The 25162-nt window shown below is 34.9% G+C and overlaps 3 protein-coding genes across 3 annotated transcripts in view; 1 reads left to right on the top strand and 2 right to left on the bottom strand.

The window, feature by feature from the left end:
• Positions 1-364, top strand: part of LOC132180271 (transcription repressor KAN1-like) — a 6652-nt gene extending 6288 nt beyond the window's left edge. The window contains exon 5 of the mRNA XM_059593023.1: positions 113-364. Within this exon, the coding sequence (XP_059449006.1) occupies positions 113-346 (234 nt within the window). The 3' untranslated portion in view covers positions 347-364. The remainder of the gene's footprint in view (positions 1-112) is intronic.
• A 9462-nt stretch (positions 365-9826) lies between these two features.
• Positions 9827-16672, bottom strand: LOC132183034 (uncharacterized). The gene is made up of 9 exons (XM_059596424.1): positions 16390-16672; positions 15337-15563; positions 15123-15211; positions 14905-15043; positions 11439-11513; positions 11099-11220; positions 10936-11011; positions 10776-10835; positions 9827-10204 (listed from the first exon to the last, which is right to left on the bottom strand). Exons 2-9 carry the CDS (start codon positions 15472-15474, stop codon positions 10076-10078), a joined length of 828 nt encoding a protein of 275 aa, XP_059452407.1. The 5' UTR covers positions 15475-15563; positions 16390-16672; the 3' UTR covers positions 9827-10075.
• A 1625-nt stretch (positions 16673-18297) lies between these two features.
• Positions 18298-24941, bottom strand: LOC132181487 (BTB/POZ domain and ankyrin repeat-containing protein NPR1-like). The gene is made up of 4 exons (XM_059594733.1): positions 23475-24941; positions 21264-22017; positions 19179-19376; positions 18298-18802 (listed from the first exon to the last, which is right to left on the bottom strand). Exons 1-4 carry the CDS (start codon positions 23997-23999, stop codon positions 18537-18539), a joined length of 1743 nt encoding a protein of 580 aa, XP_059450716.1. The 5' UTR covers positions 24000-24941; the 3' UTR covers positions 18298-18536.
• Between the last annotated feature and the right edge of the window lie 221 nt (positions 24942-25162).

Genomic DNA, 25162 nt, shown 5'->3' with positions numbered 1-25162 from the left:
ACTTGAAATTGAAAAAACATCCTTGTCCGGTCTGACCCCGCCCTTATATGTTATGAACTTCATAACTTGCTTTTTTTTCGTATTGAGTAATTAATCAAGATTTTTCATGCAGGACACAAGCACATGTTGGCTTAGTAGGACCTCCGATGAAGAAGAAGAAGACACAAATGAAGTTCATGAGCTCTCACTATCCTCTGCACCTCCAATGGTGCATAGTGTAGAGAGAGAGTTGTGGCCTTCAGTTGACGATGATGTTCCTGAGTCATGTTCCTTTGATGAATTCGTAAACATTCCCAATTTCCACTCTCCTGGGACCAATAACATAAACTTGGACCTAACCATATGAATTCGATCTCTACAAGGATTAAATATGTCACACTTGTTTATTGTTATATTTATCCTCTTAATATGTTAATAAAAATTAGACTGTTAATATATACAAATTAAAATATGGCTTTTTTAAGGTATTAAAGTTTTTTTGTTGCTACTATATCTAAACTATAAGTGAAGATCGCTAATTTGAGAAGGAGAAATGCTACCGTTTCTTCTGATATTCTCATGATCTTACGTGGATATATTTTTTTAAAAAAACAATGTTTTTATTGTGTGTTTTTTTTCGAAAACAATAAAAAGAACACCAAGAGACATCGTAGCACTCCTCTTTGAGAAAATATTGTCTAAAATGTTTGAATTTCAACATGATTAGGAAGCTTAATAAGAGAGCAGGTGGCTGGCTTGAATGGACAGCTTGGAGATCGCCATCTGCTAAGTAGATTTGAGATGATGTGAGACATGGGAGAGAATTCACTTGGCCCAACTGCAAAGAAGAGAACTCTATCCAAAAAAGTTTGATTGAGGATATGACTGGTCTCTTCTACAAACAGTATTGGCACATAGTCAAAGAGGATGTCATCGACTTTGTGCAAGACTTTTCAGAGATGAGCACCTCATAAAAAATATGGATAATCAACCCCGCTAACTGTTACCCGTTTTTTAAGGCAGTAAGGAAAAATCGTTAGCCGTTTAGGCGGTTACAGTTAGTGATTTTATATTTTTTTTAAATCACTAACAGCTAACCATTAACCAATATATATATATATATACCAAGAGGGGACTCGCAGAACGAGTTGACATAAGCGGAAGGGTTGAAGACATAATGATAAATTTAAACAGAGACTGCAGATAAGATTCTAGGCTGAATATGAACAGAATATCTAGAAGGATACACAAAGATATAAACATAAATATGAATATGAAATGTTGAATCTACTTCAATTGGAAGCATATATTCAAGAATATACATAATGAAAATAAGATATATGAAAAGAAAGACTTACGAAAATATGATGCTGTAAAATTAGCTTGAAGAAGCTTTCATTGAATGAATCATTCTGTAATACATAGATGAAACTTTGACATACATATTGTGAGATTTCACAGATGATCAGAGAGGGAGAAAAGAAAAGAGAATTAAGTTCGGAAGAACCCGAGCCCCGTTTACAAGAGCTGAAGGGGCTTTAAATAAAAATTAAAAGCTGAATACTGTAGATGACCAGTGATCTGTCGGGTGAATAGTGCTATGAACAGTAGCTGCCGACATGAACAGTATGTGAACAGTGGTATGAACAGTGTTGAACAGTAATGGCCGCCAAACAGTAATTACCGCCAAAACAGTGACATGAACAGTGCTGTATTTGGGAACAGTGTTTGCTGTATTTTGGAACAGTGATTGTTGTATTTGGGCTTCTTTAAGTTTCAATCTTCACCAAGATCATAGGGGTCTTGGGCTTCTTGGTAAATGGGCTGTACTTGGTTTGTTGAAGAGGAGGACGAAGCTGGGCTTTGTTCTCCTTGTTCTTCAATGCCTTCAGCTTTAAGGAGAAGGCTTCTGCAAAGGTCTTTGAGGTCTTCTTTACATTGGACCTGGGCCATGGCTGCTGCAATTTCTGTTTGTAGATGTGATTTGCTTGCCAAGAATTGGCTTTGAGTGGTGAATGAAGGAAATTCTCTCTGTATTGATGAAAGTATTTTTTTGATTGTTATATTTGTCCCACCAACGGACATATCTGTTTCTTCTGCAAATTCCTTGATCAATAACATAATCCCATTTGAAAAGCCATGGGATTTTATATTTCTTTGTCATATGGAGCAAGGAAGGAAATTGACTTTCTGCTTCATTAACTCTGTAGGCTGTAGAGAACTGTTGTAATGCATCTGCAAGTTCTGGGGGTAAAATCTCGGGAATCATCCCATGACTTTGCCACCATCTATTGAACCAAATAGGGAGCTGACTGTTGAAATTGTTATCAAAACAAAGATACCAGGAATTACTGTTATTATTGTTTTGATAAAGAAGTACTTTTGACCATGCTTCAATGTAATCATAGTAGCTGTATTGAACTTGATGGCCCTGCAGGACTTTGAGATTAGCTGGGTGACCCCATTCTTTTGCTGAAATGATCTTTGTGATATACATTTTATCAAAGATTATTCTTTTCTGTTCTGGATCATATTTGTCTGGGACAGAGTCTTTGGTAATTGATGCTGTTTGGAGTAAAATGTCTCTGTGGAAATTGATAGATTTAGATGGGTGAAATTGAATGAAATTCCATTTAGGAGGGAAATAATTCTTTACAAGATCCAAAGGATTCTTGAGATGACGCTAGTCATGTTCTACAAAAAACAGGTTTTCTATATATGTTTTTTGGACAAACTTAGATCTATTGGTATAGGTAATGGGCTGGTTGGTATAGAATTTTTGCTGCTGTATGAGTTTTGAAGAGTTCTGTTGGGTAGGGATAACGGTTGCTGTAAGACATTCTACCAACTGGTAAGGGTCCCGATGACTTGGGATGCTAAAGTGGATGAAAAAGTAGGTCTTGGGGAACCAAGAACCTGAAACTTATTTAACATGTTAATGGGTGAACATATGTCATAAGGGTTTACATTTCCTGGGCTCAAGACTATATGGTGACTTGCTTGTGACTTGATGGAAGGTGTTTTATTTTTGTTTTTACTAGATTGTGGCTTTTCAGCCATCTTTTCCATGCAAAAATTCACGAGTGAAGAAATCAGGTATAGAATTTTGATCTCCTTTGATGTATTCAATATGAAAATCAAAGATACTTAAAATTGATTGCCATCTGTCAAAAATCTGTTTACTTGCTATATTTTGAACATATTTTTCTAAAACATGTTTTGCACTTTTGCAATCGACTCGAATTAAAAAATTTTGGTTTAACAAATTACTTTGAAACTTTGAGATGCATAATACTATAGATAAAATCTCTTTTTTAATAATACTATAATTACTTTGTGCTGAATTCCAAATTCCTGAATGGAAACAAACAATTTGTTCAGGAGAATCTGGAGAGATTTTCTGTTTGAGAATACCCCCATATCCAATGTTGGAGGTGTCTGTTTCTACAATTTTGAAAGCTTTTACTTCATGAATGCTAAGACAGGGCAAAGTCTTGACATATTTTTTGACTTCTTGGACAATTGAAGTATGAAGATCTGTCCAAGGTGGAGGGTTGCTTTTAAGACGATCATACAATGGTTTACAATGTTTTCTAAAATTTTGATAAAATTCAGCAACATAATTTAAAGATCCTAGGAACATCTAAAGTTGATTTTTATCAAGGATGATATCAGGAAATTTGTCTGCAATTGAATGGCCCGATCAATGGGTTTAACCATTCCTTGACTGATGTTGAATCCTAGAAATCTGATTTTTGTTTGAAACAAGTTAATTTTTGTAGCTGAAACAACTAAACTACTAACTTTGACGATACTAAGAAACGAATGAAGATGTTTCCAGTGTTCATCAATTGACTTTGAAAATATGAGGACATCTTCTATATAAACAATTGAGAAATGTGCTATAGGGTCCAAGATTCTATTCATGATGTTTTGAAATTCACTTGGGGCATTTTTTAACCCAAAGGGCATCACATTCCATTCATAGTGGCCAAATGATGTAACAAATGTTGTTTTGTATCTATCTTGTTCATGGATTTGGATCTGCCAGAATCCACTCTTCATATCAAATTTTGAAAAAACATTGGCTTGACCTATTCTATTTATCAAGTCCTTTTTGTTTGGAATTGGATATCTTATCCACTGTAAGACTTTATTAAGAGGTTTGTAGTTTATTACTAATCTTGGAGTTCCTCTTTCTAATTATGCATTTTTCTGTACGTAAAAGGCCGAACAAGACTAAGAGGACTTGCCTTTTCTAATTATTCCCTTGTTAAGCAATTCTTTAATTTCAATTTTACAAAGTTCCATTAAATCTTGATTCATTTGGATGAGTCTAGCTTTAGTAGGAATATTTCTTTCGCTGAAATCTTTTACATAAAGGAGTTTAACAATATGCTTTTTCCTATGCCAAAAGGCATTGGGGAGATCAGAACAAACTTTATTTTTTATTTTTTCTTTGAATCTTTCAATTTTCTGTAAACGAATATCACTTGGTAGTTGTTCTTCTATTCTCTTATGTTTAATTTCTTCTTTTAGGGAGTTCAAATGCTTGCTCTTATTCTGTAAAATGTTAATTGTTTTAGAAATTGAAACTTCTGTTAATATATTGAGATCTTTAGTATGTGGTCTTTTGAAGAATTTAAATTTTACTTTCTCTCCTAAGACTTATGTGGTAATTCCTTTATGATCTGTAGTAAAGGGATACAAAAGACATAAAAAGGGATTCCCTAATATGACCTTTGATTCAGGCATGTTTTTTATTAAGACAAATGAAGTTTTGAAACAAACATGATCTTGATAGACATGTGCTTTAGGTAATTTGTAATCTATATGCATTTCACTGCCATTGGCTGATGATAAATGTTCTGTAGTTTTTGAATAATATTTAGTAGGTATCATACCTTCCTGAATACAGTTTAAATCTGCACCTGAATCTATTAAAGCTATAACTTCAAATTCGAATTCACCATTAATAATTATTGTTACTCTAGAGTGCCATTTTTGGAAAATGATTCAATCAATTATGTTTTAAGTATTTTTCATTTGTAGTGTCTTTGAAGATTAAACTTTTGGTTGAAGATTTTGTAGATTTTTCGTCTTCTGATTCTTGTTCAGTCTTAGATTGACTCTGTTCAGAAATTTTTTTATTAATCTTTAAAATCATTACTTCTTGTTCCAATTCTTTATTTTTGGCTTTTAAATCTTTTATTTCTATTTTGATTTGATTGACTTCATGTTGTAAGTCTTGGAGGGTTACTTCCCTTTGTTTTGATTTAAATTTGTTGAGGATTTTATCAATACTAATTTGTGGTTCTGTAATTTTTGTTGGTCCATTTTTTGTTTCATTTTTTATTAAATTACTCTTGAATTTTTTAAGGTATTTGGCTTTAGTTTCTGGGTCTTCTATTCCTTATATCAAATCAATTAGAATTTCTTCATGTTTAGTTAATACATTTATCTTAAGTTTTGTTTTACAACATGAATCTTTGCAATCTAGTTCTATCTCTAAATTACTAGAATTTTGACTTGATTCATAATCTGTTGAGGTGTTAAAAATTTCACCTTCATTGTCACTAGAATATGAATTTCTGAGTTCTAAAATTTTATACAAATCTTCCTTTTCTTTGTTGGAAATTTTTAATTTGTTGATTTTATCTTTTACTTTGCATTCATTTTTGTAATAGCCTGTTTTTCCACATTTGAAGCATTTTACTTTCTTTTTATCATATTTTTTGTTTTGTGGCTTTTTGTAATATTTTCTTGCTGTTTTATTTTTCTTGTAATATTCGTTTGGTTCAAAGTTTTTGTTTTTTCTGTAACCTTTTTTGTAGGGTTTTCTAATTTTTGCGTATTTATCCTTATGTTTTCTTCTAGATGGTGGTATAGGGGGTAAGCCATATTGTTCACAAAAATTTCCCATTTCATATTTGGCTTCTCTTTTTTCTTTGTTTAAGTTTTTATTTATCTTCATGTCTATACACATTTTTTAATCATATTTTACTTATTGTACTTATGATGTCTCCGTAAGTGAGATTATCATATTCTATAATTCCAGTTTTATTACTTAATTCTTCACAGATTTTATGGGCAAATAGGTTGGGTAAACCATTGATAAATTTCTCTTTCCAAAATGCATTTTTACAGTCATCTCTTAACATTACTCTTGACATAAAAACATCTTTATACCATCTAAAATGACTTAAGATTGGACACCTAAGGTTACTTAGTTGGTCATGAATTCTAGATGTAACATTACTAGGGATTCTATAAAATGTTTCATTATGGTGTAAATTAAAACATTAATTCCATTAGGGATTCCTCTGTTATGTGCTTCATCATAAATTGGGATTCCTTCTTCATCTTTTTGAACTGCATATTTTATTTCAGTACGATCTGCTTCAGTTAGGTATTTTTCCCACCAAGCTTTTAATGTTCCTGTAAATCCTGATGTTAAAATGTCTACAATTTCTGCATTAGTTTTTTCTGAATTTGTAAGGTAATTATTAGTAACCATTGACATGTGCTGTAGTTTATTTAAAATTTCTTGTTCAAACAAACCATCAATATTCCATTCATAAATTTTGTCAGTAGAGACTGAGAATTGGTTAAAAACATTTCGTTCTTCATATTGAATGTCTGGTGGTGTAGGTCTATTAACTTGGAATTCACTGAATTGTTGTTCAATTTGTTGTATTTCTTGATCTGTAGTTTGTTAAGATTCTGAATTTTGTGTTTCACTTGTTGTTTCATATGTGATTATTTGTTTGTCTTTTCTAATGACTTGGACCATTTTAGAGGGCGAGGTTTCACTTTTGACATTTTCAAGTTGTTTTAGCGCGTCATTTTTGACATTTTCAATTTGTTTTAGCATATTATTGACCTTTTCAAGACAGTTTTCGTCTTTATCCTTTAAGTATAACATTTTGGGTTGTGAAGTTTTTAAGAGGGGTTGTTCGTAATGGGGTTTTTTCTTTTCATTTTGAGTTTTAGTTGGGGGTGTAATTCTGTTTTCTATTCGGTCTAATTGTTTTCCTATGGTTATGAGGCTTTGGTTTGTGTAATTGTTTTGTTCCATTAGCTTTTTTATTTCGTCATCTTTGGAAGTTTTAAAAGGGGAGACTAAATTTTTTGATCCTTTAAAGTTTACAAAGATCGGTTCTTTTGGAGGGTGACTTGCTTCTAATATTGTTTTATCTTCTTTTTCCCACTAGGTTAACATGTTTAATTTTTTATTTTCATAAATTTTTATAAGGTCAAAGAAATTTTATATGTAACTTATGTTCATTCATAAATTTTTCCCATTCTGCAAAGATTTTTATTTTTTGTTCTTTCGTATATTTTAACTTATATTTTTCTCTTTTTTCTGTATTCTTGGTAGAATTATAGTTTTTTATTAAGGGTTGGAGGTCTAAAGTTAATGGTTTACTTATAGTCATTAATTGTGGGTGTAAAAGAGGTTCTTCTATATCTGTTTGTGTTGGGGAATTTGATCCTTCTTCTTCAAAATTTTCTTAATTAGCTGTATAACATGGGGAGCTTATTACAGATTCTACTTTTATACCTTTTAACTTTAAATTTTTATCTCTTCTTAAAGGTTCAATATTAACAGAGGAAGAGGTAGAATTTCTACGGCTTGTATCTTGTGGATTTCTATGGCTTGTTGGTGTATCTTGGAAAGCTGTTTCTTTTATCCTAAAGGGTGGTTTGTTGAGTCTTGGTCTATCAAAACTTAACCTAACAGTACCATCTAAGTATTGTTGCAAACAATTTAGATCAAATGCTGTATTTTCTATTTTTGTTGGAATGTTTTCATTTTTTAATAACCATTCTGATGGGAGTTCTACTTCGGACCAAAGTATTGATTTTGGTACTCTAACGTTTGCATCACAAGAATGTGTCTGTATAAGTAAAGTTTTATCTTTGGAACTTTTAACAAGAGCATGCACATTAGGATTTGTTTTCATTGACTTATAATAAAATCTGTAAATTAATACTAAAGGTTGGCTTCCTTCTAACATATCGTAACCTGTTGTTTTAATGTTCAAAGTTAAGGCTTTTAAAATCTGTGGATCGCTTAAACTTAAAGTGAAGTCAGGGAAACAGTCGAAATGAATTGGTCCTTTATGTAGACTAGATTCAACGACTCCTAATATGTTAGTGCTGTAATCTTTATGTCTTACATCTCTTAAACACAAAAGTACATAGGCATTAATTCCTAGACGGACTAGGGGTTTTACCGCAACTTGGATTAATCGTACGTGAATGACATTCATTTTCTTTTCTTTAAGTTTTTTAATTACTTCTTTAGAAAGTAATTGACATGTATCATGATGTTTATTTAAAGCATAGACTTGTTAAACTGTTTTTACGCTGTAATCATTGCTAAAAGACAAGGGATATATATATATATATATATATATATATATATACATGAAACAATGTCGTTTTTGTGTTTAAAATTTTAAATATATATAAAAATGTATAAAAATGTAGAAATGATGTCATATGTAGTATGATATTATCGTATTACCATAAAAACGACAACGTTTTTGTTTTTGATTTTTTTTTTTTTTTTTTAAAAAAAAAAAATTATTTAATAGCAGTTAGCGGTTATTAGAGTTGCTAACCGCTAACCACCTAAGAGGCCGTTAGTGAATTTTACCGCTAACTGTAATCGTCTTTTTACTCTTAATAATAATAATAATAAAAAAAAAAGATAAAACACACCTTTATTGCCCTCATCTCATAAAAAAAAATTTTTAAAAAAAAAAAAAATCTCTTCATGTACAATAACAATTCAGACCGATCAATCTCTGTAACATCCTCTACAAAATCCTCACCAAAAGACTTGCAAACATAATCAAACACCTCCTTCCCTAACTTGTGTCTCCTACCCAAGCTGGTAGGAAGATTGAGGATAGCTCCATTCTTGTCGGAGGAACTTTTCCACAATGTGAAACAAAAACAAGGTAGAAAAGGTCTTATAGCTTTAAAATTAGACATGGAAAAAACTTTTGACAAGATGTAGTGACCTTTTCTCCTACACATTCTCAAGAACTTGGGTTTTCCACGTTTCTTTCATTGACCTCATTGATCAATGCATTTCCATTCTCCTCAATAGCACCCCTGTTGGTAAATTCTCTTCCATCAAGGATCTGAGCTAAGGAGACCCATTATCCCCATTTCTTTTCATTCTTGGGGCTGAAGCTTTCTCTAGATTCCTATTGCTGGAGGAATCTATAGGCAATCTTAAAGGCATAAAAATCTCAAGCTCAGCCCCACCGCTCTTTGAAGGCTCTTCTATCAAAAAATGCTTAGATCTTTATGCAAGTTGGCAGGACAGAAAATTAATGTGAACAAATCATCCATCCTCTTTAGTAAAAACGCTATCCCACACTCCTCACAAGTTGTCCAAAACATCCTAAACCTCAACCGATCCTCCTCCATAACCAACATTTTGGCCTTCCTTTTCTTTTCCATAAATCAATAAATATATGTTTGATGAACTGCTCACTACTGTTCATAATAGGATTGCTAATTGGAAAGCAAAACTCCTTTCAAAACAAAAAAACTCAACCAGCCTGAAAAGTCCTTATATCAAACCCATTCATTAGTCACCCCCTCCTCTGGTCGCCTGAAAGTAAACTTTGAGGCAGCCATCTGCACAAACTCTGCCTTTGCCGCCATTGGCACAAACTCTGATAGGCCCTCCTTGGTAGCTTTTTGTGGCTCCCCTTTTGACTGGCCTTGTATTTTACAGTTTGTATTTGTATTGTGTTGTTGGCCTATCTCATCAACCATGAAAAGTACATTTGTCTCCAGTTGGAAACAAGAAAGCTGTCAATGACACAAGTTTACAAACTATATTTCTTTTCTCAATATACAGATTAGTCCTTAGTATCAAACAGGTTTGTTCTTTTTCGAATACCTAAATTGACATTGATCATCAACCCATGACTGCCTATTTTGTACATTTAAGCCATTTACATTTGAGAGGATAAGAGAGAAAATATGGAGAACAATTGAGAAAACGACGATAACAGCTGAGAAATCATTCAGTCACTTTAGTTGTCAAAATTTCAGGGGTGATCCTTCAGTGCGTCTTTGCTAATATCTTCTTTAATCCCTTGAAAAGCTTCCAGAACCACATCAAGTTCATGACAGTAAGCAGCAATGGCACCACAGATACTAGAAAGAGCCCAAAGCTGTGCAGCTGCTTAATCTGTACGTTGAGAAAACAATAACATGACTACATGATACCATTTGGTTGAGCAATGGATACCAAAAAAGTGCGAAAAAACTACGGGAAATCGAGTTAGTTGTGTATCACAAATCCATACTAATATTCTTTTACAATTTATAATTTTAACTAGAGTTTAAAAAGTATTCTGTCCGTTGGCATGGAGTACCATGCTATTATTAATTCATTTTTTCCCTTGTCATATGTACTTTTCCGGGTAAGTATTCATGCTCTACTTTGGTTGCTGGTGTAACAAAAGGTGTATCAAAGATGTAATCAAAATTCAGGGCCTCAAAACAAACCAAAATAATACTACGTTCAAAGACTTAATATCTTTCCTCCACCATCTTGGCAAACAAACAGAGAGTTCCTTCTGATGCACAAAATGAAGACTGACTCGATTACTTCCAGCTTATGATTCAAAGCAAGATGCACCTAAATTTGGAAGATTAAGCTTCCTATAGGTCATTGTTAAATAAATATTATGTATGCGTGTCAGACTTGCACGAGATCCAATATTTAGCAGGTGAACTTATGTAAGTATTGTTATTACCTGATCATAGTGCAGGTACACATGGTAAAAGAGGTAGACAAACAGAATTATTCTGGCAACCTGCGAAAATGAATTATAAAATCATGACCAAGAAAATAGACAGGATTTTGAAAGTAAAGAGCAAATGTTTTATGGAAATAGAAATTGATTTTCTTTGTACCAGCCAAGCGAAGAACATGGCGACCCCATTTATTAGATATGCTTTGGACCTCTTCATTCCAATGGTATCAAGATACCTTCACAAGCCAAACTGATATGCATAAAAAAATTGGAAAAGAACTCCAAACCTTTTAAGAATTAAATCACTTGAAAACAGAAGATACCATCTTAAATTGATCCCAGGAGTGGTCGTCTCAGAGATAAGAACCATGTAGGTGTAAAGCTGACCCTCCCCCGTTAACATAGAATATGCTACTGCTACTATTGAAAGCAGATGATGAATCACCTGAAAAATTAACGCTATAAAAATGTGCTGGACCAGAACCAAGTTAAAATTACCTCATACCAAAACATGAATTCTCCTCCTCCCCACCCCTCAAATAAAATAAAATAAAATAAAAAAAGCACCCAAAATTAAAAGAACACACCTCCATTGAGGTCGTGCTGGAACCAAAACAAATGTGCATGGCTTGATTATATTCATTCATAAGAGAATGTACTTACAAACTCGAATCCACCTAGGGCAGGATAACACCAAAAGATCATCCCAAGGTCAACAAGGAAGTAACCAACCGACACCTGTCAAAGTTACATCAAATATGAAACATAAACTTTGCAAGATAAAACACAGCAGTAGGTAATACAGGCATATGAAGCACAGACTAATCTTATGACATTACATAGCAAACAGTAGAGTATCTTCAACAAGACCACTTAATTGAAAAGGAAGGTAATATAGCATGTTTCAGCAGAATTAATCCATTTCCTCTTGTGTGTACATTGGAAGTAAATAGAGAAGCAGAGGAAACCAAAGTTATCTACAACACAAAAATCCTTCAATTTGACTTGCCCAATACACATAATTTTTTTTAATAACTTTTCTGCTAAGAAACGGAATATCCGTAACTTCAATATATAGGGAACTGAAAGCCTTTGACAATTATACCAACGCAGTGATATCTTGAAAATAACTTTTATTTTTGGTAGCTCTACCAGTTTTAGATTTTCTATCATCCACATTATGTATAACAATCTGCTTCATAATCGTAGACTGTGTCAAGTCCTTTGTGTTGTGACTTTACATATCACATCATCACAATGTTTAGATTGTTTAGGCAAGAAGTCCGCTTTGGCTCTTCATTTTTTTTGATAAATATTAAGAAGTTTTATTAAAGAAAGAGAAAAGCGAGAGGCGCCCCTAATTACACAGGGAGTATACAAAGGGGTGCCAAAGCTAACCCAAATAAAACCCCCAGCAAACCCACCCAAACACCCTCAAAACAACCCCCAGAGAAAACAAAGCTATCCCAGAAAAACCCAAAAACAAACACACCAACGCAATGCCTGCTAACCAAACACCCTCACCCCTACACAAAAGGCTATAAGACAATATTCTTGCCCTTCCTTCTCTTGGACGACGCACTAGCAATGTCATAGTTAACGGAGCTTTCTAAATTTAACAGCTCCTTTTTGCCCTTATTCTTAGGCCTTTTGCCCTTAGCCCTAGGCCTCGCAACGTCCATTACCCGAAGAAAATCCTCTTTCACGTCATCCAGCATTGCCAAATACAGATCCTCCTCTTTGTCGCAATCCAACACCCAATCAAGGGGATCGGGGGACAGCTCCCCATCCTAATCGTTGTCTTCTTGATCCCACCCAAACTTGAAAGCTTCATCCAAGACTCAAGAGCTGCCACCCACTACTTCATCAACCTTAACAGCCCCAGGCGATGATGAATGAGACTCCCTTTGTTCTTTCGGACTTGGGTTAAGAAACCCTCGCCGTAGAAAGCCCCTCATCGGATTAGAGTTCTTAGAATCCACTTTGGCTCTTCATGTATCTCCTTTTACATTTGTGGGGTCTCATTAAAAATAATAAGATATTTAATCATGCTAACCTTAGTTCAACTGAAATATTAGATTCACATGGACAAGATACTGATCTCCTACACTATCAAAGAAGAAAAGAACCCTCTAGGGTTTACCCCACATGTCTACCAGTGTTGGTGTGTTGGATTTCTTTGTTTCTTTAGCTTTTTTGCTTCTTGGTTGGTTGCTCGGGTGAGATAAAATTATTGACCATGTCTGAAGAGGATGGTGTGTGGGTGCTGTCTCGTTGAGTTTGTTAGTGTACCAAAGGTCACATGGGGAGATTTTTTTTTTTTAGAAGCAAAATCCTTCGAGTTCATTATCAAGCAAAGGGGAAACTCCTTCAAGCTCAGAATAGTGGAAAGGGGTATCTCTTATCGATCTTGCTAGGGAGAGCCAGAGCCTTTTGGTTACTCTCAACAGTCAAAGTTGAAGCGTTTTCTCCGGTTGCAAAATTTCTTCTATTCGTGAACCTATTTCATTCGCTGCTAATCAAGTTTGAACCTTGTTTCAATTGGATGTCAAAAATGTTTTTTTACATGGAAACTTACATGAGAAAGTTTATATAGAGCAACCACCTGGGTTAGTAGCTCAAGGATTGTATCAGGGTTGTATGTGCAAGTTAAAAAGGCTTTGTACGGTCTCAAGCAATCATTGAAGCCATGATTTGAAAAATTCTCTAAGACATTATTGGAGTTTGGTCTCTAGAGATGTCGGACAGATCATTTAGTATTTCACTCACATATTTGTGCAGGCCATATTCCTCTTGTGGTGTATGTAGATAATATCATAATTACTGGAAATGATTTAAGAGGCATGGCTTGATTGAAACAGTTTTTGCAGCATAGGTTTCATACAAAGGATTTGGGCAAGCTTCAATATTTTCTAGGTATTGAAATTGCTAAATTTCAAATAGGTATTGATTTATCTCAAAGAAAGTATGTACTTGACTTGTTAGAAGAGACGGGTTCTGGGTGCTTATCCTATTAAGGTTCCAATGGATTTGAATCAAACATTACTAGAGGATAAAGGGGAATTATTTCAAGATCCTGGTAGGTATCGTCATTAGGTTGGAAAGTTGAATTATCTTACTATCACCAAGCCAGATATCTCATATACAATTAGTGTTGTTAGTCAGTTCATGGAAGCTCCTCGGGTTTCACATTGGAAAGCTATTACTCGTATTATCCAATATTTGAAGAGACCTCTTGGTCTTACGATACTATATAGACTGAATGAACATCTCAGAGTAGAATTTTTTACCAACGTAGATTGGGCAGGTTCTCCATCAGATAGATAGTCTACAAGATATTGTACATTCTTAGGCGGTAATTTGGAAGAGTAAGAGACATACAATGGTGACACAACATAGTGTTAAAGCCAAGTACAGGGCAATGGCTCACACTACTTAATGAGTTAAAGTGGCTACAACATTTTCTTTAGAAAATTGGGTTCTTAGCTCTAGCTCCTAGTTTTATGATAACCAGGCAGTTTTACATATTGCGTATAACCTAGTTTTTCATGAAAGGACCAAGCGTACAAAGGTTGATTGTCGTTTCAGACAAGATACTCAAAGGAGATATATTTACACCATTTTGTGAAGTTGAGAGACCAATTAGCTAACATGTTCACAAAATCTTAGTACCGTAACCGGTTAGAGTTTGTTTGTTCCAAGCTGGATTTATATGATATATACTCTAGCTTGAGGGGGAGTGTTAGAAGAGTTAGGGCTTGATGTACATAGGTATTTTGGTCATTGGAATATTTCTCAAACCTATATAATAAAACATGTGAGGTAGGCTAGGTAAGAACTATGATTCTCCTCTTTCTTTCTAAACTTTTCATGCAAACTCTACAACAATAAGTAAACATCCTGACAGACCCCTACAGGATTGAACCACTGGCCTCACCCTCCATGGTTTACTGGCAAGGAAATGCCATTGGATCCAAAGACCATTGGCCTGTCCCGAAAATACTTACTGAAGAGAGAGAAAAAAAAAAAAAAAAAAAAAAACACCCACACATAATAATCATTTTGATAATAATAACAACAACAACAGTAACAATCATAGCAATAATAACTTTAACTTTAGGCATCTCACCCCCAAGACAAATGTAGACAGCAGAGATGATCGAAGTGTGATAAGGCCATCAAATTGGTTGTCAGAATAGAGATCTGACCAGAACACAAAGTTCAGCGATATAATAGTGATAAAAATGGCATGAATAGTCGATAAGGCCCTGCATAAACAGTTAAGAGATACATAAAACTTTGCATCAATTGAAAAAAGAATTTTGACACAATGGGGAAACCTCACACCTGTTATTCCACTCAATACGTTGGATTCTTGAAAGGGTGGCATAGCCCTTAAAGTAATTAGCACTGATCACCTGGGAAAGATCATAGACCTGAACACAAGGGAATGCTTAAATAGGAAAAATATGAAAGAAAAGACAGATAACAAAGAAAAGACAAGGTTGACATTGTGTGGAACATATGTGAAGCAATCATTTTAAATGGATGATGAGTGTACCATTTTGCAAGCCAAAATGCCGCCAATAATAGAAGTGTATGGGATAAATGGATCTGCTAGTACATATTCCTTAAGCAGAGACCCCGCCTGGCTTTGGTATGAGTTGATTTCCATAGTTGCTTGTTCAGAAACTAGCATTACAGCATATGCTTTGGCCAATAAGCCTAACGAGATGCTCTTTTCTGTTGCCTGATGCTCTTTTCTCTCTTTGTTTTCTCCTTTTGCCTCTTTGGTGAATAAATAAAATGATAGTTAGCTACTAGAAAAAGCATTACATAGATTATCCAATCAAAATAGAAAAGAAAATCAGATATATAACAAGATCGAACATTTTCATATGCCATAAATACCACATAGAAAAATAAGAAAATAACTCAGAAAAACCCTCCTCCAAAACTTTCATTAAACGGCATATCACCATAACCATTAATTCAGAGAAGCCCACCTAAGCTAACTCAATCTCCAAATTGCTGAACTCATTCAATAAGTCAATGAACATCACCCCAATTAACTAAATGGTATCTAAATTCCTTATTCCTTTTTCTCTTATCTTCTGGTAAGCGCTCATCCATCAATACCAAAGAAAATAATCTTTAATTCTGAAGTCCATAAACAACCGACAAAGGATTAGCATTTAGTCATAGATTAATTGGAAGCCCAACTACCCCCAATGCAAGCAGTTAGAACTCCTGATTCAATGCAATACGTGCCAAATGCCACAACAACCAACAAAAAAAAAAAAAAGAGTGCCAAATCCCATGATTCCACGACAGTCAAGAAAATGCCAAAAAAATGGCTCTGATCTTTGTTTCCATACTAGGGTTGTTTTGCCCTAGAAATAAGATGCAGATGCCGTATGGAAAATCCCTATAATAGGGAATATAATCAATTGCTATAAAGCAAGTTGAGGAGACCCGACCCCTCGAAGCGGCGATTATCTCTTTAATTTCTGTATTTTGTGATTTTTAATCAATAGAAACCCATGGGTTCCTATCATCAGGTATCAGAGCAGTTCCTTTTTGGGTGTTTTTCCATACGGTGCGAGTGGGTTACCTGTGGAAGTAAAGATTGACTTGACGGCGCAATTTTTCCGTGGGCTGACGCGGTGGGTTGCACTGTGCTGCAACGTTGGAGTAGTGTCGCTGAGTTGAGTCAGTGGCTGACGGCGTCTTTAGCGACGAAGGCTGGAAGTAGCGGTGGGTGCAGCCGGGGGAGGCAACCGTGCAGGGTGTGCTTAAGCCTTAACGCTCTCTGTGGGTGTTTATCGGTGGAAGAAGACTGTTGTTTGGTTGCACAACTTGGTTGGTATTCCTATTCCAGTAAACGGATAAGCTAAATCCGGTACATGTATCATCTTATTCTGCTTTGGTATTGTAATTCTAACTGTTTGGTAGCAGGATTTAGTTAGCCCTTATCCCAGTTTACTGCATTTTGAGTATCTCTTATCCCACATAAGTAAGGAGGAGACTTCTTTGAAAACACACAGTTTGATTTAGGAGTTTTGAAGCAGTTGAAGGAATTTATTATGCAAGTCATTCGGAAAGAGCATAATGCATAACCATCTCCATCTCGGACCCCATTTATAACACATTATTCTGAGTATGAAGATAGAATTTTCTCGGTCGGATGAAGACAATCCATCCAATTGGGATAAGCCAGTTTCTCTCTACAAAGGCAAATTTGCTATTAACTCGAAAAATCATTTTTTGTTAACCAGTATTTTCGCTCGCACCAAACACTAGAACATGGAGAAAATGATTTTCAAAAAGGGAAATATTATTCATATAATTAAAATTCTTAATGAACGATATTGCTAACCTTCTTTTACAATCCCTTATTTTTTTCACCCTTGTCTTACATTTTTTATAATATCTTTGCTCCATGAAAACAAATGAGAGATATTAAATCGTATGGTCACATCACATACACCAATCACTTTAAATTTCTTAATCAAAATAAATAAAACAGTCAACTACATTTTGTGACTATATTTGCATTTGATTGAAATGTTTACGTAAATTTGCCAATTAATTCACCCTAAAACTCCCTATTAATTTATCGAAGGTAGAAATTTCTTCTAAACTTGTTTGGAGAAAATATCATACAGCTCATTTAAAATAGTGCAAAGTATCTATAAATATTTAAAACAATAACTAATTTAAATGTTTATAGACACTTGGTACTATTTTAAATGGATTAGAGGAAGATATTTCCTTCAGACTAGTTTGGAGGAAATTTATGTCCTTTATCAAAGCAATAACTAATTTTGTGTTAACTTAACCCGAAATTGGAAATAACGCACCAAAAATGAAAAAATAAATTCGTTGTACTTTTTTTTTTGTTAAAAAAAAAAAAATTGTCCAAAAATTCATTTCAAATGCATTTTATAATATGTTTTTCAGAAGGGAAAAAAAAAATGGTATAATATGAATTTAAATTTTTAAGTTGAGGATATAGAGGGAAAATGAAAACATTACATGCATATTAGACATCAAATACTACAACTTCCCAAAACTACCATTTGCAAATACATCCCCAAACAACCATTTTGTGACATTTGGCTCCTTCAAACTATAATTTTGTTGTAATCTGTTAGATGTTGGCGTTAAAATGGACAAAAAAGGCATATGCGACTTACATGCGGATGTCTTAGACATAGAAATGCCAAATTGTCTTGATTTTGCAAATAAAATAAAATAAAATTTAAAAATCAAAATACAAAGGATAGGTTGAGGGGTGATCAACTACCCTCTCAAAGAGGATGACCTACCACTTCTTGATGATTGAGGGGATGGCCAACAACCCCATGAAGGCTTTAAGGGGTGACCGAATAACCCTCAAGGTTGATCCTGCAAAACTCGATATGAACTAAAGCAAGGAGAAATACATAGTCCTTGTGCTCATTAGGGCATTGAGATCGGTTCAAGAATGCAGAGTGCCCCACTTTTTCAAGGTAAGATGGAGTAGAGAAAATAGTTAGAGCCATTTGTCTCTCAACATTTATATTTTTTATACAATTTCATAGGCCAAGTAACTCGAGAGATTGTATTGTAGGTTTGCTATCATTCTACTGTTTACACAGAAGCAAGGATTTAGGCTCCTTAAGAACACATATGAGGAAAAATACACATCAAAAAAGAAAGGCAAAAATTAAACTTTCATGGCTTCCTTGAAAAATACAGTTAAGATGAACTTCTTCACTACTTTCTCCTGACCTTGTAATTTGCAACCTTCTTCGGGGAAGATGAGGAGGATGAGGAGGGTGACAAACCTGGCAGATTTTTCTCAGCCATGTCCTTGGAAAATGCCTTCTGCACCTCATCTTTAAGTTCCATGAAGCGCATCTTCTTGATTTTCTGCTCATCGGGAGTGCCTTCTTCGAGGAAGAAAGCATCAGGCATATCGTCCTCCAAGAACTTGTCAAGCACTTGAGAGCAATGGGGAAAGTAGCGCCGACCCATCTCCACTGCCATCACATAAAACTCAATAATTGCTCAAAGAGAATGAGTATGAGATAAAAACATGGGAACTAGTACATGTTGCATTCAATTGTTTTAAAACTCTTAACTGGTTAGGTTTTTCAAGATTTTTGAGTCCATTAATATTAACTTTCACCCTTTTAGCTTGACAGCTAGAATGCTAGATCCTATATTTCCTAGACAAGTACCGCAAAAGTTGTTAAACCGCAACATGTCTAAAACTGTAAACCCAAAGCAGCAACTTCAGCCGCAAGCCATGATTGTAAACGTCCTAGACTTCATTGTTTAATACTGTTTTCTCAGTAATCATGTGGAAACATGTTCCATGGAATCATAAAAAGCACACTTTAAGGTTGATAATACCTGTTTTAATCAGGGCATGCAGCCTTAAGTGGAGTCTTTTGGTTTGTACAGAGGGCGTTTCATTCAAATCAACCTCCCTTAAGTTACCACTTGAGCCTTTTGATGCTATAAGACCTGTGTACACTGTGGTTGAATCTGCGTCTGCAACCTGCATAGCTACCCTTGCTTCAAGAGGAAATAACATTTGTGCAAATGCCACTGCAAAATGTAAAGCAACCGTTTGGAACTCGTTTATAAGGTAGAAACAAAGATTCAAAATTACTTATTCTGGTAAATATTATGAAAGAGAATGGAAACGGCCTGAGTAACAAAAAATTGCAACTATTAGTGCATATTCAGATGTTTCTACTTGCATGGGCGTCAAATATTAGTTAACTCAATATATCCATATGTTGATAACAATTAATGTTGCTAAGTATTACTCAAAACATTTCTAATTTTTACTAAACCAAAAACAAAAAGAAAATCATATGCCCAGATAATATGTGTGCACTGTACTCTGAATGAAACAGCATGGAGATACTTGACAAGCTATCTGTATGTTTCAAGGAAAGAGTTATGCTAACTTAAAATGCACCAGTTACTTGAAATGCAACTCATTCAAAGAACAACTTTCTTCAATGTTATTGTTGAAGTAAATTCTCGGTAAAGACTGTACCAGCTATATTTTAGGAGAAATCAGAGAGGTCCATCTCATGAGTAGCACAAACTCAGTATTGCTTAAGATTAATGGCTTTCGTAAAAAGCACCAGAAAATCCAATGTTACTACTCAATATTCCAATGGCAATCCAATGCAATAAAAAAAAATTTATGAAATATGATGAATTGATCATTTACATATCTCTCAGAATGACAAACCATACCACAGAGATCAAAATGTACATTCTATAATTTGCATTCCTTGGCATGATTGTTATCCAGCCACAGTTAACTTTTTATACAAACACTGACACATCAAAGCAAACACAGTATTTTATTGATTTTAACTAATGTGCTTTAAGTTATAAACTATTTATATTAATATAATGTGTGGGAAAAATCCACATACCCACTACCACACAATGTCAATGTTCTCTCCAAACTAAAGATTAAGTCAATATCCCTCCCAAACTATCAAAAATTGTTAATGTTCCCCTTCAAGGCCAGCAAGGGGACAAAAATGACCATAAATTTTATTAAGGGTATTTTTTTCATTGGGGGACATTGACAATTTTTGGTAGTTTTGGGAGGGAGGAGGGACATTGATGCAATCTTTAATTTGGAGAAAACATTGACAATTGGATGATAGTTTGAAATGGATATATGGACTTTTCCCTATAATGTTTATACCTTAACGATAAAGTGATACATATTAAGATCTGTAAAAATCAATCATAGTTAATATGACACCAACTTACACATACAGGCCCTTGAAGTGGTCTAATCAGAATCCATATAAGATCCTGGAGAGATCGACTTATATCAAAAGCAAAGGCTCATCACTTTTTTTTTTTTTTTTTCAACCAAGTAAATTGTATTAATTTTAGCAAGTCTCTGGAAGTTCTTGACCTACATTATATTTTGTCTGTGAACCAGCTGGGCGCTTTTTTTTCTTTTTCTTTTTCTTTTTCAACAAGTAAATTTTATAAAATTTTAGCAAGTCTCTGGACCTTCTTGGTCTGCCTTAGATTTTGTTTGTGAACCAACTGGCATTCTCTTGTTTTCAGAGGTTAAACCTCCCTAAAGAGGAGGCTTTTCATTAACCCGTAATCAATAAAAGAATGATTACATATATATATATATATATATATATATATAAGAACAACTAGATTTAGTAACTTATATACATCGTGAACAATTAATTAAGTCAAAAAATGATCTCGATATCAGTATTTAGCATCAAAAGGTTTTCATATGCAAGCTAATCACAGATTTTCGTACAAAGAGCTTAAGAAGAGAAACAGCCACTTAGCAGGGAAAGTATCCATTGTAAGATTTTCTAAAAGAGGAAAGGAACTAGCATATTGCATTGTCCTTCAAAAAAATGTTGATCAATTTATCTCATTAGTAGCAAGTAGAAAATGAAAGAATTAGTGAATTATTACCTCTACTCTCCAGGTAGTCAAGCCTCATGTGCAAATCATCAGGTATCACATGCGATGAGATTGCCAAATTCTCGGACATTGAATTTCTTCGCATTTCTCTCTCGAGAACATCGATGCATATCCGGTCTTTGTTAGATTCTTGCCCCTGCTTTGTGTTCTCATTGTAATCCTTTGGCCTAGTTAACCTCCGACAGATTGCAACAGCAGTTTGTCCATCCGAAGTAGTTTCTGATGCACAGGCTCCCTTGCTCAGCAATGCCACTAGAATTGATGGCTCCTTACGCCTTGCACCGACATGAAGCACACTATGTCCTCGGAAATTTTTATGGTTGAGATCAGCCTTGTCTAGGTTGAGAACCTCCTTTACAACTTTAGGATCAGAATATGCAGTAGCATAGTGGAGTGCATAAGCATCATCTAAAGTGATACAAGATTCTTTAAGTAGCAACTTCACCAATTCAACATCATCAGAGTCCAAAGCCCTGTGGATTCTCTTAATATGCTTTTCATGTACGGGATCCACTTGCTCAACACTAGGATTGGCCTCTGGCTGAGGTTTGCGACGTAGTGATTTGATTTCACTTGAAACTTTATCAGGGAGCTCTTTTTCAAGAGATACACTATCAAGATCTGATCTTGCTACTCTCTGGATGCACTGAGAGAGAAGCTGGTTCAGTTGGCAGTGGAAGGCAGCCACAAGAATTGGAATTACATCTTCCACCAAAGCCTTTTCAACAAAGTTGAGGAGACGACGCTGCATTGCATACATGGAATACTGAGTCAGATGAATCTGTGCAAGTTCCTAGGAACTGGAACAACGTTGGTAAAACTATAAGGTATGCATAAAAGAGATCATTTTCTCCTCCATAAATGAACCGGTTAACTACTAATATTGTTAAATCAGAAGAAAAATAAAGAAGCCCAACTAGTGGCATCAAACATTCATGAATGAAATATATCAGCTTACAGGTAATGCCCTTATGATACACATCTATCTTATTGAAAACTACAATTAATTGACACGTTAAACAGTCACAACTGTCTAAGCCAGAGCACAAAAACGTGGACAAATCCTGAGAGGAAAATTGTTTGAAGGTCATAAATTTCAATCATAAACACGTTTTACATGCTACTTTGTAATTAAACTATCGCAATACAGAACTTAAACATACAGCTCAAGAGAAACTTCAACAAGTACATGCATTATGCATTCAAACAAAGCAGAATAGAAGGTAAACAAAAATGATAAACGAGTTTTCCAGAATTAGATAATTTTCTAGAATGGTGATCTATCATGGGAAAGTAGACATGACTGAAAGTAAGTATAAAACTTGTAAGAGAATGCAAACGTTTGCCTTCTTTGACCAGTAGCATAATAGCATTTGAAGCGGGGAGTTTGGTGCCCTTCAACTTATCTTTTTTGAAATAAAATATCAACAGAGTTGAACTTGGTTTCATGAATGTCAAGAACCTATACAGGAGACAGGTAAGTCATGTGCTAATTAAAAAATCTGAAAGAGAACTGATTGGTAGGCAAAATAATCTCCTAACTTCTAAACTAAAAAAAATCTGGTTTTGTAGCTCATCATTCACATGGCACTCTCCACCACAACGCCAATAATGTTCAAAATCTATATGATGCAGCGTGACTAAGCTTGTGTATGTTTAAATAAAACAAATGTTACCATTAAAATTCATGACATGGAAAATCGCACATCATTACCTTATTAGTTAGTGAGCCAAGCTGTTTATGTTAGAAATAAAAATATTTGGTCAAAAATAAAACGAAGAAATTTTCTTAAAAATATCACTCACTCTCTCTCTCTCTCTCTCTCTCTCCCCCCCCCCAAATACAAACGGTCTTTTATTTGACATAGTCCTATTTTGTTCTTCATAGGCACTCAACGTCTCTCTATTCGTTTTCTTTTCACTTCATAACAGAAGGGTCATTTTGGGTTTCATGAAATGAAATCAATACTTCTCATATTAGTGACTTTGGTGGTGACTCACATGTTATGGAACCCGAAGTTATATCATTTGACTTGAATACGATGAACGATGCTCCAAAAGTTGTTTCATTGATATCCAATTCAAGCCATTTTTACTAAAACAACAAGCCCTCTCATATACTTCAGAAAAGAATATAATGATCAGCATAACATCCTGACAAAGATTGAGACAGTTTGAATCACAAATGGAAATATGACTCACCTGAACAACCAGAACAAGCTCTTTCATCTGAAAGTTTGCAGAAGCATACATCAATTCCACAGCATAATTAATAGCAGGGCGGCATGCATCATGTGCGCAAGCATCATCAACACAAATTGATACTTCCGGTGGTGATGGCTTAAGCTTCCCAGAATAAAAATAACTCAAGATAACTTTGAATGCTTCATATCCAACTCCACCACAAGGCACCAATTCAGTCATGAGATACGTTGGCCGGCCTTCCTTCACCGAACAATCATTTCCCTTCTTAAAAAGCTCGTGAAAAAACTGGCTCCGTGCAGCCAATATACACCGATGGACACCCACCGGGATGCCCTCAACAACAATCGCCGCATCGCTATAGTTATATTCGGCATCATCTAATAACTTTTCCAGATTGGTGCTGAGCTTGCTTAGACTCTCGGAGCTGGTGGCCGCAGATACATCTTGACAACTAGACCCATTTGATAGATAAGACGACGAAGCAAAACTCAAGGAAGATGACAACTCATTCCCATTATCCATGACTTGGAATCTACTGAGTCCTACTTGGGGCTAAAGGCTAATAAGGTTTTGGCGCCATCAAGAAGCATGATACATTAAAGGAGGCATAAATTCTACAAAAGAACCAGAAACTAAGATGACCCAAATCAGGAAAACACTTCAAAATGCTGAAACAATGCTTAAAACAGCAAAATCCACGAATTGTCATCCCAACTCAAGGAAGATGACAACTCATTCCCATTTTCCATGACTTGGGATCTACTGGATCCTACTTGGGGCTAATAAGGCTTCGACGCCATCAAGAAGCATGATAGACTAAAGGAGGCATAAATTCAAACAAAAGAACCACAAACTAAGATGACCCAAGTCAGGAAAACACTTCAAAATGTTGAAACAAAGCTAAAAACAACAAAATCGACGAATTTTCATACAGCGTCAAGCAATTGGCATTCCAGAACCAAAGACAGTATGATTTGAACATTCGTTAGCCATCATCTGCCTAACCAAATCAATTGATCGTTAACAAGCAAGAAAGAATCATACGGAAACTTAAAAAACTTCAAGGCTCAAAGAAAATCAAAGATTTTTTTTTTTTTTTTACTTAAGCGTCGACGCAAATGAAAAAGCTGGATGAGACACAGGAATCTGCAACGAAGTTGTGGGAAAGAGGCTATATGAAGTCCTCACAGTTGACCCAAGGAAGCTTCGGATGCAGCGAAAGTGAATCCAATTGTAGTAATATGGGTTTAGAGAGAAAGAGAGCTTTGAAAAAACAGAAGAGGCACTGAAAAACAAGAGCCTTACTGCTGAAGATTATCAGCGCACCATATTAATGGAAAACCGTTGACTGACCAGTAATAACGAAAGATGCGGAAACGTGAAAATAAAATCGAAATTTAAATAGGAAAAAGTTTAACCGACCGACTTCGTGTTGTCGGGGGTTTCCATGGTCTTCGGGCGCATTTGTTAGCCGACTAAGTTGTTTTGGTCCCTCTCCTTATATTTGGGGATAGGCTAGAATCTGCTAAACTATAAAAGTTCGGGCAGCGAGATGCCACGTACATCTTTCCATGTGGATTTTTATTGATAAAATATAGAGTTTTTATTAAATTTTAATATTTTTCTTTCTTTTATCTCAAAAGAATTATTTTATAGATTAAATACTTAATACCCTTTTCATTTTT

This window comes from Corylus avellana, chromosome ca5 (genome assembly GCF_901000735.1).
Source record: "Corylus avellana chromosome ca5, CavTom2PMs-1.0".
Taxonomy (NCBI): Eukaryota; Viridiplantae; Streptophyta; class Magnoliopsida; order Fagales; family Betulaceae; genus Corylus; species Corylus avellana.
The sequence above is the reverse complement of the archived record's forward strand: the minus strand, read 5'-3'. Positions and strand labels throughout refer to the sequence as shown.

Bases quoted from the DNA above. Each gene is read 5' to 3' on its own strand.
- LOC132183034 (XM_059596424.1), bottom strand. From the start codon at position 15,474: ATGCTAGTTTCTGAACAAGCAACTATGGAAATCAACTCATACCAAAGC. The intron at 11,514-14,904 runs GTGAGATGCCTA...TAACTTTGACAG, and splicing joins TGTCTACATTTGTCTTGGGG to GTGTCGGTTGGTTACTTCCT. The intron at 11,221-11,438 runs GTAAGTACATTC...TTAATTTTTCAG, and splicing joins CCCTAGGTGGATTCGAGTTT to GTGATTCATCATCTGCTTTC.
- LOC132181487 (XM_059594733.1), bottom strand. From the start codon at position 23,999: ATGGATAATGGGAATGAGTTGTCATCTTCCTTGAGTTTTGCTTCGTCG. The intron at 19,377-21,263 runs GTAATAATTCAC...TACATTTTGCAG, and splicing joins TGACTACCTGGAGAGTAGAG to TGGCATTTGCACAAATGTTA. The intron at 18,803-19,178 runs GTATTATCAACC...ATGTGATGGCAG, and splicing joins GCATGCCCTGATTAAAACAG to TGGAGATGGGTCGGCGCTAC.